Genomic DNA, 14,537 nt, shown 5'->3' on the forward strand with positions numbered 1-14,537 from the left:
ATATATATATATATATATATATATATATATATATATATACTAGACAAAAAGAAAAAGAAGTGCTGTCAACTGTAATAGAGAGGTAAACCGAAGGAAAACTTAAGATGAAAGGTTTGAACAAGAGAATATAGGATCTAAGAGATAAAAGATATTCTAAGTAAACGATATGATGTCAACAAGACTACCAAATCCGTTCCACTACAGAAAAAATAAATGGTAAAGCAATAACAATACATTATACCATCTGATTGGGTCAATTACATCTATAACTATGTCTTTGTCATCAGTAATTTCATTTACAAGAAAAATAATGCCAAAAAGATATCAATGAAAATAACTAGAAAAAGATTTATTTTCTTGAAATTGAAAAGGATATAGGCGTTTCAGAATTCTACACAGCAAATGAATACACACACACACACACAGAATTAAACAGAACTGTATCTAAACTAAATTAGTTGGTACCAAACTAAAACCAAGCTCAGGTTCAAATTCAAGTAACTTCATCTCACCTGCAAATGTTCTGGAAACAACTGCCAACACCTGTTCTTCTCTTTAGCATTGATCCAGCTTTGAGAAGAGGCAAAAGTATTTCTCTTACCTATCAGTTTTAACATTAGGATTTTGGCCCCTTCCCCAAGCAAAACTGAAGAGAACTGCTCTATTTCATTTGAAATTTTTAATGCAATAAGTATAAGTATAGAAGTACTGATGGTAGTAGTAGTAGTAGTAGTAGTAGTAGTAGTAGTAGTAGTAGTAGTAGTATTATTACCAAAGCTCTTACAAGGATTTACTTCCGTCTTAAACTACAATTGTAAACATTTCATTCCAAACTTCATCATAACAGAACATTTTCCACCAAAAACCTCTCCCTAATTCCTTCTGCTCTTCTCAATTCTCTCTCTTCACACAACATCTCTTGTCTTTCTAGCCATCTCTTTCACTTATTTCTATCTCTCATCCCTCCTCTCTCTCTCTCTCTCTCTCTCTCTCTATCTCTCTCTCTCTCTATCTATCTCTCTCTCTCCCTCTCCCTCTCTCTCTCTCTCTGGCCAGCCAAGGAAATGTTTCAAGTGTAGTTTACAAATGAGCCAAACACTTTAGCTCAATAACATTTAAACAGCATGAAAATCAAAACAAAAAACAGTTCCTTTATCACAAGGAAGCACACTTGCAACACACCAACTGCTGATAATATTCAGTCTGAATTATTCACGACTAAAATGTTGAATCAACATAAAAAGAACTTCATTACTCTTTTGTTTTCTACAATAGCTTTGGGTTGATCAAAGTCCAATGGAAAATGAAAGAAACCCACCATGCATAATCTATACATAGATATGTATATATGTATGTGTGTGTGCATGCTTGTTGTGTATATGTCCATGTGTGCATGGGACAGAATTATGAACTAACAGTTTGATAAGTGCATTGGCACAAAAACGCAGGGCCCCTGAGTCACTAACTTCAAAGTTCATAAAATATAAAATATACAGGTTCTGTTTTATATATTGAGTAATATTTCTCCTGTTTGTAAAACCTATTTGCTTCCTAACCACACGGTTCAGTCCCACTATGTGGCACCATGGGCCAACCAAAGCCTTGTGAGTAGATTTGGTAGATGGAAATTGAAAGGAGTCCATCGTGTATATATATATGTGTGTGTTTGTCCCCCACCATTGCTTGACGACAGGTTGGCTTGCTTATGTGTCCATAAATTCTTGGTTCAGCAAAAGAGATCAATAGGGTACCAGACTCCAAAAAATAAGTTCTAAAGTCAATTTGTTCAAATAAATCCTTCAGGGTAGAGGACCACATGGCTGTGGTACAAGGACTGAAACAAGCAAAATTCACATATCCTCATCTTTCAACACTCTTCTGCTATGCTGTGCTCCAAAGTCCGTTTTGGCATGGTTCCTATGGCTGGACGATGCCCTTTCTAATGCCAACCACTTTATAAGGTGTACTGAGTGCTTTCTTTCATGGTGCCAGCACTGAGGAAGTTCTCATGTTGCTTGCAAGGTTAAGATCCTTACTGACAGGGAGGGGCCACAGTAGAACTGAAGGTGGCTTTTTGCAAGGTGATGAAAGGTTAGAATATGAAAGAAGGGACCTGGAACAGGTTTGTTGCTGTTAAGGAGAGACATGACTACACAGAGTAGGTGGAAGCGATTAGCATAGAGCTGAAAAGAGAAATAAAGATGGCAGGTGGGCCCTGGAGGGGTGAAAAGGGAGAAGATTGGCTGGGTAGCAGTAGCAACTGTGGACGGGTAATTAATGAGATGCGGGGTAATTAATGATAAGACGATTGGTACTTCTTTATACAGCTGTCATATCCATATACATCACATGATCTGCAGTCTCCTTTCATGCCCACTACATCTGATTCCTGTCATATATATATATATATATATATATATATACACACACACACAGGGTGTCCATAAAGTCTTTTCACAATCTAAAAAATTTATTACAAAGACAACTGATAAGATATCTTAATCAGACTTGTTCTATTGTACTCAGTGGTTTTTTAAGTTGTGGATTCTATTTGTCATGTCACCCACAGACAGCTTTTATCATGAAGAGAAATAATGTGTGCATACACAACAGAGTGTAAGCACCCTGAGAGAAAAGTTGGACATAAGAAGCATGAGATGTGGTGTGCAAGAGAGATGACAGCGCTGGTATGGTCCTGAGTTACGTATGCATGAGGATAGCTGTGTAAAGAAGTGTCACACCCTAACAGTGGAGGGAACCTGTGGAAGAGGTAGACCCAAGAAGACATGGGATGAGGTGGTGAAGCACGACCTTCGAATGTTGAGCCTCATTGAAATGATGATGAGTGACCGAGATCTTTGGAGATATGCTGTGCTTGAGAAGACCTGGCAAGCCAGGTGAGACTGTAACCATGGCCTATGCCAATGCAGCATAACCAGCCTATTTAAGAGTAGCCTTCAATCATTGGGCAATAAACTGTGCTTGAGAAGACTTGTTGAGGCAAGTGAAGTCATTGTCATGGTTGATACCAATGCCGCCTGACTGGCTCCTGTACTGGCAGCACCATTTGAGCATTGTTGTTGCCAGGGCCCCCTAACTGACTCTTGTGCCAGTGGAACATAAAAAGCACCCACTACACTCTTGGAGTAATTGGCGTTAAGAAGGACATCCAGCTGTAGAAACCTTACCAGATCAGATTGGAGCCTGGTGCAGCCGACTGGCTTGCCAGTCCTCAGTCAAACTGTCGACCCCTTACCAGCATGAAAAGCGGACGTAGAATGATGACGGTGACAATACATATACATACATACATATATATCTATATATACATACATATATATCTATATATACATACATATATAGATATATATATATAGAGAGAGAGACAGACAGAAAAAGCAAATCAATTTCAAACATAAACCTGATGAGTTGATATTTTCTATTATTGGTACAATAACACTGATACTATGCGTTCTTTTGCATATTATATAATACTAGTGGAACAATAATCTTCTGATAAAATGTCGATGAAACTAATTGTAGAATGACATCATAAAACGAATTTCTCACTCCGTTCTCCTTGTGAATATATAAACTCTATAAATGTTGACCGTCCATCAGCACAGTAATCCATTTCTGTTTTATAATAGTACCCGATACGCATGGATAGGCTTAGTAAAGCAAAATCCAAACGGAATTTATATATATACACATATACACGCATGCAAGTAGTCATAAGTTTGAGATAAGAAAAAGAGTATCTAACTAAAAGATGGGACTTGAACTTAAAACCTGTTGCTTGCCAGGCAACTGTGTTACTAATTGATTACACTGTCGGAGTATGATTTCCCTTCTTTCCAAAATCAAGTACATATGTTCAAAACCTCTACCCTTGACCACTTGCAGATTCATCTCACCAATCTAGTACATATCCCACTTTTCATTCTCAGCAATAACTAATGACCAGGGCTAAAAAATTTCAGGTTGCTATTTTAGTTTTCTATCTTGGTATTCATATGGATACCATTAATTTACTTTGATTTACAATAAGTCTTCAAGGTTAATTCTTTTCCAGAGAGTTTGAAGTTAATTATTGTTGAAACATTAAATCAAAATATGACAACTTAAGTTAGACATTACTTGAAATAACTTCATCCTTGAGCATTATGTGTTCATAAAATTTTCAGTGACACACAAGAGATATGGTTATCGAAAGCTGATTTGAGAGCCAATAAAAGGTTAAGTCTAACTAAGATTATTTTGTCAAATGTAATGCTTATCTATTCACATTGTTTTGAATTAATCATGCATTATCTCATAGCTTCAAGATCTCAATGATGCAATTGTTTATTTTTAGAATGATATTGTAGGGTATGTGTGAGGGGCCAGATCTGGTTGGTTTTAACATGAAACAAGCAGAATATTTGAGTCCGATTTGACTGGTTCAAATGCTGAAGGGTTAAAGAATGCAATTTCAAACGCACAGTTTAGAAATAAATCACAATTTCAGTTTTATTCATTTACACATAAATTAATTTATTTGACAATAACAAATAAATCTGTGGGGATTTTAGGTTAATATCTTGAACAGAATATTAAATTAAAACTACATACACACTTTAATGTAGACTGAAAAATAATTTTAGAGAATGAATGTGAATGCAATTATATTTTTTAGCTTTAAGTGAACCAATGTTTTAAGAGAACATTTTGTCCTATCCTTTCTGAAAACTGACGAGTGTGTTCATAAAATCAATAATTGGTGTTATTACTGCTATCTAACACTAAACTAATTTCAGTGTAGGTTCAGTGCAGATGAAACAGAAGGGATTGATTCTATTTTGACTCCAACAGTGAACAATGAGCCATGATGTTAGTGAGACATTGTCTAGTTGCTTTAACTGAGATCAGACCATTTGCTTCTTCAAATTGTTAATATATATTTGCAGGGAAATTAAGTCACAACTAAGATGGGAAACTGCAGAATCCCACTGGTAGTCAATTGATAGTTACAGGGATATGGGAGCAGCAGAGAGGTAAAAAAACAGAATGAAGAGGATACTATTAATGATAGGGAGATTGGAATGGTAGATGTTGTATTAGTGTAGGAGTGGTGGTCACAAGTAGCCATGACAGCAATACTATAACTTGTGATGTAAGTGACAGGATAGAAATAATGATGATTAAGATAATGTAGACAGGGTTGTGATTTGTGGGGAGACAATATACTACCCACCCACACACATTTCTTCCTCTGCCAATACCACAACCATGAGCATTGCCCCAACATTTACTAAAATTGCTGCTATGACCACCAGAACTATCCCTCTTAGCACACAAACCTTTTTTTTTTAGTCACAACTGCTGCGCCCTACTTCAAAACAAATAGATATGACAAAAATAAAGATCTTCATGAAAAAAACCAAAAAACAAAAAAAAAAAACCTGTAAATTCCAAAGCCATCACAAGCAAAACAGAATTTTAACTGGGCTGAGGAATATATATATACGAATGAATGAATGAATGAATGAGAGAGAGAGGGGGGGGGCATGCTGTATGCACACTTCTGTGCATGAATGTAATATGAGTCAAGTGATTTAATTGAAATGTAGGTGGGCGTGTGCGTGTGTCAAGTAATTTAATTGAAATGTAGGTGTGTGTGTGTGTGGCAACACTGGTGGGTTGGGTTGAGCTCCAGTGTAAAAGTATGACGTAGATGAACTGAGAAGTCTAATGCCATAGATGGGAAATAGCATGGTCACTATTATCAAAAATCCTGGCTTCAGAGGGGCTCGAAACAATTCAAATTAACTGAAAGCTTTTGATAAGGTTGACCATCACAACAATGCAGCCAGTTATGCTGTGTTTTCTGATGGAATTGCTTAGTGGTCAGTCTAAATAGTTACCTATCAGGGTCAGTTTGAATGGTTGAATAAAAGCGTCCTCTTTCATTGTGTCTCTATGTAGTGATTCTTGGGCTACTATTGCAGGAACTGGAAGTGTTGATAGGTATCCTGTTATATTAGCAAATGTGCATGACACTACTAGAATGGTGTCAGACACTACAGAAGCTGTGGCAGTTGGCATCATTCTAAACAAATTAGAAAGTGCATCAATACTGATGCTAGTGGGAAAATATTCCTCTCAAATTCCTTTATCCATTCCAGATGCCCTTGCACAAGCTTCCAAGTTCTAAATCTACACAGAAACCAACTAGGTCAACAAAAACAATGCTTGCAGAAGACAACTGTCAGTCTTGCTCGAATTCTAATGTATTGCAACTTTGTAATTAAGAAAAAACAAAAATTACTTGTAGTTATTCTATTACACACCCAACTTTGATGCACAACCATTTCAGGAGTAAATGCAGGTGAGATCCCCATCATTTTTTTCTGCATATTAAATGTATAGAATGAGTTGACAGCCTTATACAATTCTTTATCACAGCTAATGGCTTTATAATATTTGAATTCATTTCATGCTTCTGCTTCACACTGTGTTGTTCATAATAAATTTGCGCACGTGCGTGCACACACACACACACAGAAATGCAACTCCATTCTTTCAATTTTGACAAAATTTAAAAGAACAAAATAATGAGATCAAAATAAGAAATTAGAGAAGTGAAAATAAAAAGAAACCAAAAGGAAAACAAACTTGAAGGGGTTGTAAAACAAATATATAAGAAAATTAGCATAAACATAAATAAAGCACATTTTTGTTAATGTTGCCAGTGCCGCTGGACTGGCTCCCGTGCAGGTGGCACGTAAAAAAACACCACTTGAGCATGGCCATTGCCAGTCCCACATGACTGGCCCTCATGCCGGTGGCACATAAAAGCACCCACTACACTCTCAGAGTGGTTGGTGTTAGGAAGGGCATCCAGCTGTAGAAACTTTGCCAGATCAGTTTGGAGCCTGGTGCAGCCATCTGGTTCACCAGTCCTCAGTGAAATCGTCCAACCCATGCTAGCATGGAAAGCGGACATTAAACGATGATGATGATGATGTATACCTCATTCTAGTGTGTATGTGTGCATGTGCATTCATGCACGCTTGAGTTTTAATTTAAACAAATTAAATCTTCTCTTAAAAATTGACTCCTTTTATAAATACATAAATAATTTTCTAAGTCATGTATAAAACAATAATTCTTGTGATTAGATTTGCAGCCAACCATAAAATGGATTGGAGTCCAATTAGTTGAACCAATCGCAGTAAATAACTGGAACTTATTTTATCAAACCGAAGTGATGAAAGGCAAAGTCAACTCCTGACAAGGATTGAACTAAGAATAACGAGGTTTCAAGAATAAAATCAGAAAGCATTGAATCTTCTTTATTGTTGTTTATGATAAATCTACTCTTTTATATGGCAATACAGATTTATTTTTACATTGGAACAAAACCATAAATTTGTAGAAGACAGGCATTGTCTTCTAGTATATGCCTGTCAATCTCAGATGATGAGTGACTGGTCACAGCAACCCACATAGAATTGAACCCAGAACCCAATGATCTAAACGAATAATGTTAGAATTTTAATCTGGTGCTTTACTTCATCACTTTCTGTGTTGAGAAACAGAAAAAGAAAAAAAGAAAGAAAAAAAAAAGGAAATGGTAGGAGAATGAAAAATAAATAACAAAAATCAAAAGAAGGTTTAACAAAAATTTCCAAAATATATAAAAATAAAGAAAACAGTAAATATGTTGATAAAAAGAAAGTAAAAACCACTTCAATTGCACCAAGATGCAGTCAAGTTTAAAAGAATTATGAAACATTCAGAAGGAAACGGAAACAATGCAGCAAATTTGGAAGCAATTAAAATCAAATATTTCATTCTCAAGCAAAAGAATGCAAAGCATTTTTGGTGTGTTTTTTGTTTTAATTTTTATTTTAAAAACAGACATAGAAAAGAGCATTGGAGAGAATATTTCACACAATCATCATCATTATTATTATTATTATTATTAGGGCCATGTGCTGGCAGAATCATTACAATAAAGGACAAAATGCCTTGTGGTAATTAATTATTCCACTTTGTTCTGAGTTCAAATCCCACTACGGTTGATTGCCCTTTATCCTTCCAGGGTTGATAAAACAAGTACAAACCAACTACTAGGGTTGACCTAATTGACTGTTCCCTCCCCTAGAGTCGAATTTTTCCCTTTAAACTCTTGAATTCTTGAACATTTATGAAACAGATTATGAAGGTTTACTGACCAGTGCCATAGAGGATATTAACTTTAATCTTCAGCATCCTAAGAACATACTAAAGTAGCCAGAGGATGAGAGTTATCTGTACAATATTGTTAATACTTATTTGATCAACTTTACACATTAATAGAAAAATAATGTTGAAAGTAAAAATCAATAAAAGTGGTTTTGAACTTAAAAATGAACTTTGATGGTGTTGCTTGGCCAATTGAGTTCTTTACAAATTATACAACAACACATCAGGAATAACAAGTGTGAAACTGCACCAACAAGGGAACCTTTATACAGTTGTTTGCTTTGCTAAGAATAGCAGCTGATTTTCTCTCAATGGATACCCTACCAGCTGAAAAGGGCACCCAGAAAATGAGCCATAGATACACAAAAATATAAATGATCATTGCGGGTGTGCTCAGTCATAGCTAACCTGAAGTTAAAAGATGTCTACTAAAATAATTTGGATGACTTGTACAGGAAAACTAAAATTTACATTCACTGACCTCCATCTTCCAGCAGTGTCACAATGGCAAAGAAACAGGTGGAATAAAAAATAGATAAAATTGCCTTTACTTAGAAGAAACAGCTTCAAAGAAAGAATTAGAAACTGTAGGAAGACTTGGCTAATTAGGGATCAACTTTCATTTTAGCAGTGTATGCTAGAGTAAATACTAAAATACATATTGTTGACATCATAAGAATTTATTAACTTTAAGAGAGCATGAAATAATTCTTTTTTGGAACAGTGGATCTGGAAGCACATAAAGCTATAAATAATAGCATGGAAATATTGGGTTAAGAAAACCCTTTAAATTGAAAAAGTTAACGGCTGCCAGTAGTATGCAAACTCACATCACCTGTAAACAGATGTTCTATCACATGTAGCCTTTTATTTTCTCTATCCAAAGATTTGCTTTAACCCAGTATTTACAGTGTTATGTGCTTCAAGATCCACTGTTCCAATATATATGTGGACAACATTTCTGATTAAAAGAAAATCTAAAATAGAAGAAAAGAAAGGGAGCAACTGTGGGACAAAATGAAAAAGACGAAGAGAAGAATCATTTAAGATGATTATAGATTATAAGAGAGTCAAAGAAAAGTGGCCAGTGAGAAGAGATCAATGCAACATCAGTCAAATATTGATTCTTTTAGCTATCAAACAGCAATTCACACACAAGTAGAAGAGATCATCTCAGTTGGTAACCCCACCCCCAATGAGAAGCACCCAACATTAATCCTGTTGGTGGGAAACAATTGGAAAATAATCAAATGGCATTCATGGCCTCTTCAATGGCAATAATAATATAAATCAGTTGAAATTGTAATAAACTGTACTTGCTTAAAAACTTATGACCACATACTTGTCATGCGCGCACACACACACACATTTACATTATGTAAATATTTCTTGAGGCAGAGAGAGAATATATGTGAGTGGAGCTACTCATGGGTTAGTGGCTGAGTTGATAAGGTGTTTCATGACTGGCTGTTTTAAAAGCTGTCACTGGTACACTTAACTCTCTGGCTACTCTAGCATATATCTAGTCACAGAACTATAAAGAGGTACCACACAACAGGAATAATTCACCACTAAATAGTGGCAGTGTTATTAACCTGACAACACACTTCAGCCTCTGCTCCATAAAACCTTCTTGCTGACTTTTCTCTCTGCTTTTATACAACCACTATCATGGCCTTTGCTTCTCACAGCTGGTTGATTTCATTCCACCGCCATTCAGGCAACCCTACTTGTTTGTCTCTCCTCTTTTTGACATGCATATTATATCCAAATTAGGTCCACTGTCTTGGAGGGCCTGTGAAGGTGAAGCAAACAGTCCCTTCTTTCAGTGCAACCAAAACACAAAAGTGTTTCATTAACTTGCAAAGAGATGACCCCACTTCCAAGTTAAATTTACTCTATAAGAAAACCTTCGGTGTCTTCCTATGACCAAATGCATTATGGGACTATGCTATCACTATGCTCAAGCATTCAAATACAAAAAAAGGTAAGATTAATGTGATACAAAAGTTGAAATTGAATCCACATCTTCTAAATAGAACACAAGTACAAAAACTTTATCCTTTCTATTCAACTTATTATTCATTACTTTTCAGTGTTATTCATAATAACTCTGAGTATTGACAAAGTACAATTTCCTGATTTTTATCTTTAGTGGAAGATTTTATGTTAAATGTTAGCACAATTATTGAACACCTAATTTAGGAATTTCTGCTGAATTTATGTAAAATACATTAACTTAAAATAAATTGACTCCCACCACCACATAATTATCGGAAACAAGTATCTTACACCAAGGTTAAGTGTCCCTTATTTATATCTATCCTGAACAAGAGAAGATAGAATAGTGATAGCTGTTTTCCAGAATGGTGTGTCTGAACTAAGTAAAACAGCTGAAGAGACAGCTACAGTATATATTTTCACCTTTGGATGCATTTCCAAATGTTAACTACTGAAATATAAATAGGGGATATGTATTTGATATTTCTAATGTTTAGTAAAGTCACATTAAAGTGAGCAGAGACTTATACTGGAGGGTCCAGCTGTGATGTTTAGATCAACAAATTTAACCATTTAGCCACATGTCTTTAGGAAATTATATTATGCAATGCTCTCTTGTAATCTGCAGCAGGCAGGCAGGAAGTCACATGCCGAGCTAGCAACTTTACCTACCTTCAGGAAGGCTTTGGCCTTGTGGACAACAAAATAACATTTCATTGGTTATGTATGGAAAAATACAATATCAATCACAAAAGGGTTAAAGAAAAAAAGAAAACAAAAAGATGATGAAACCATTTCTCTTATTGGTATAGTTGGTTTGGTTGACAACTAAGCAATATCTATTTTATATTCTGGCAGAATCTCAACTCCAGCAGCTCTTTTCATTGTACAGAGCAAACTCCAGTTGACTGAAGAAGGCAGAGAGGGAATTAAGAGTGAATCTCAAAATCCAATCTTTGAGGAGACAGTGCAACTAATAAACAATTATTGGTGGTGTGACAAAAAGTTGCTGATGAGCAAAGTTAGCAACCACAATCAGTGCCATTTCACACTCCACAATTTGGCTACTGTACTCGGGAATGGCAATTAATGCTGAAAATTCCCATTTTATATTTTCTGTAAATCTTTGACTTCATGCAAATTTATGAAATCATTATAAATCATCATCATCATATTATTATTCAAAATTGAGTTAAGAAATGGGTTTCAATTTCTAAAAGTATTTTCACACTGAAATTAGTTCACAACTTGATTTTAAATGGGTGCAAACATGGGTGCTTCTAACTGCCATGCTGGGTGTGTGGAAAATATTAAAGATTAGTACTGGCCAAATTGACTAACATCTATGCAGGTTTAGATGCTGGTCACTCAATAGTTTAGTGGTATTGCCATAAATGTATGGTCCTGAGTATCAAGATGCACATCCAGTTTAGCTGAAACTTAAATATTGGGTTCTGAGTGAGTAATAAGGATATTAGAATAACATGTTGCTTTCCCAAACTATCCTCTGTATTAGTGAGTTTAAAGATATGTTCAAAAATGTGTGTGTGTGTTTGTGATGTATGTGCACATGTGTATATACACACATATATATGCACACACATGCATACATACATATGTATATATGCACACACATATATATATATATATGCACACATATGCATACATACCAATTAAAAAAGTTCGTAACCCACCCACCTCCATGAAGTGTGTTTAAAAGGACACACTGAGAGACATGCTAACTCAGAGATTACAAAAAACATTTATGGGGTTTTGTGTTTTTTTCTTCCTTCTATTTTTTGGCTAAATTTGATTTTACAGTATGTGGGAGCATGATTAACCTAATCTACTTTATTACGTAGATATATACCAGTGTTTCACAAATCAATGAGATGAAAGGTAAAGCTATCTACACACACACACACACACACGAACCAAACTGAGCAGTAGACTATTGGTAAATACTAATCAGTTTAGTTTATGGTTAATCACTTGAAAGTTTTAATAGTAGAAGCCCATGGCACAGACAACAAATCAGGTGAAATACTTAGCCAAAATTCTATATGTTTAACTTAAATGAGGGACAATGTGTTCCAAGTTGTAGAACTTAAAAGCATGATTTCCATTTTGATACATAAGGAAAGCACTGGCTACTACATTAAGCTGCTGGTATTGCTTAGCCACAAGTCCCTTGTGGCTTATATAGATGACAAGTGTTGCTGCAGACTGGGCAACAGCACTGAGGTTCTATTGTGAACTGGCAACTGAACCAACTATGAGAGTTTCTTCATGTTCAGATATTCTTTAGCTAACATCAGCTTACTGCTGACAGCTACTGCAAACTACAAGAGCAGACTGATGATTACAAAACGAAATTTAGTTAGCATCCAGTCAAGATTGCAGCTCAGCCACTGGCGTAGCTAGGGAAGGGCAGGAGGGGTGGTCCATCCTGGGTGGCACTTTTGGGTCTGCTGTAGACAATGTGTTTTTTGTGGGGCTTGGGGGGCAGCAAAATGGAAGGGTGGCTCTGGGCAGCACACACTCTAGCTACATTAGTGAGCTCAGCCTAACAAAAACAGTGATTGATTCATTAGGAAGACAGAGATTGAATAAAAATTCTGAAAAAAATGATGTTTAAACATGAGAGTGCTGGAGCCAGTAATTCATTTGCATCTGATGGCTGTAAGTCAGTGCCAGGATAATGAAGAAATAATGACAAGTAGTGCAGATTGGAGAAAGAGATCCATCAATTGTTGTTAGTATTGGGATTTGAGTAAAGGATCTTTAATGTCTGTGCATAACTCTTCGAAACGCCGGTGTTAAAACGGGGGTAGCTGATGAAGGAAAATGTTCTCTATGTGGCTTGTGTGTTTTCTGTACTCTGGTGATTATTATTTTCTTGTCTACGTTTTGTTTGCAATGTCCTGTACCCAGATATGCACCTATATATACAGGTAGACGTAGGTATGCACATACCTGTATGTATATATGCATATACTCATTTATTATTTGTTTATATATATATATATATATATATATATATAGAAGGGGAGTGGGGGATCCACCTTCAGTGCAACAAGAATTGCTGGGAACCTGTTTCACATGAGAAGGGGAACCAAGTGATAACCATCTACGGTGCAGGAACAATTTGCTGAAAGGTAACCAGAGTGTAGCTGTAGTTTATGATGTGTGTGTGTGTGTACATATGTGTGTGGCAGGGCAAATGATGTCACATTGCATCTACACTCTGTGCTACAAGAATAGAATGTAAAGGGGGAGAATAGGTGTGTAATTGATGTAAACAATGATTGTGTGTGTGTGTGTGTGTGTGTGTGTGTTAGATGACACACACACACAGTGTAAAACAAGAACAAACAACAAGTCCTCTACAAAGCATAAATGTTAACAGCAAACAGTCAGCAACAAAAAGGCTCTAAAAATTGTAGCTGCATTTATTTGTTTATTTATTTATTATTATTATTATTTTTTTGGTGTTTTTTTTTCTTTTCTTTTAGTTTAAAGCACAACAAATCAATGGCTTGGAAGTTAAAAAAAGTGTGTAATACATAAACAACAACCATGACACAAGAGTAGGAGGATGCCTAGTGGGTGGGAGATTAAGGCTGAAAGGTTAAATGAAACCACTTGTTATGTGTGGTAGTTGTTTGCTGTATATTTTATATCCATATCATACTACTACCTTCAGGGAATTAATGCTGAACAAGAGCAATTGTATTGCATCTGCCTGTAAAAAGACAAACATTCAGGTTTTTTTGGTTTTATTTGGTACCAGAGACATTGCAGACATTGGGTAAGGGGAAGGGATGGAGACAAGAGTGGGGTGAGTGGTGGTGGAAAGAAAGAAAGAGAGAGACAGACAGACAGACAGAGGTGGTGGTAAGATAAGGCAAGAAACATCAATCTTATGAATCAGGAAAACAAATTATTTGGAGAAGTACTGGAAATGGGGTGGGAAATTAGGGTGCATTGGATTCAATAACATAACATTATAATTAGGTAAGCATATGTGTATGTATGTATGTATATACACACACACACACACACACACAACAGGCTTGCATATACCAAATTTCACTGATGGGGTATTGACCAGCCTGAGCTACAATAGGAACTTGCAGAGGAACAGTTTCAAAGATCGACTGAAATGCCAACTCACCCAAGCAAGGATAGACCCTACAGAGTGGGAATGAGTTGCAGCCCAGAAGTTGTGGCCAGATTAAGAAGCATACATAAGTTATAAATATCAACTGATACAGTAAAAAAAAAAAAAAAAAAAAAAAAAA

General features: G+C 35.9%; 1 protein-coding gene across 9 annotated transcripts in view; it reads right to left on the minus strand.

Moving 5' to 3' along the window:
• LOC106869538 (tyrosine-protein phosphatase non-receptor type 4) overlaps positions 1-14,537 on the minus strand; it is a 385,426-nt gene that overhangs the window by 44,030 nt on the left and 326,859 nt on the right. For 6 of the 9 annotated variants that reach the window (XR_008265075.1, XM_052971317.1, XM_052971320.1 and 3 more), the window contains one exon: positions 13,934-13,978. The exons of 2 other annotated variants lie outside the window; for them this stretch is intronic. Coding sequence is in view for 6 of the 7 variants with exons in the window: in XM_052971317.1 (XP_052827277.1) it covers positions 13,934-13,978 (45 nt within the window). In the remaining variant the exon portion in view is untranslated. Of the gene's footprint in view, positions 1-10,905; positions 10,924-13,933; positions 13,979-14,537 lie in introns of all 9 variants that reach the window. One more of the 9 variants, XM_014915317.2, reaches the window with a different exon arrangement.

The sequence above is a fragment of the Octopus bimaculoides genome, chromosome 10, assembly GCF_001194135.2.
Source record: "Octopus bimaculoides isolate UCB-OBI-ISO-001 chromosome 10, ASM119413v2, whole genome shotgun sequence".
Taxonomy (NCBI): Eukaryota; Metazoa; Mollusca; class Cephalopoda; order Octopoda; family Octopodidae; genus Octopus; species Octopus bimaculoides.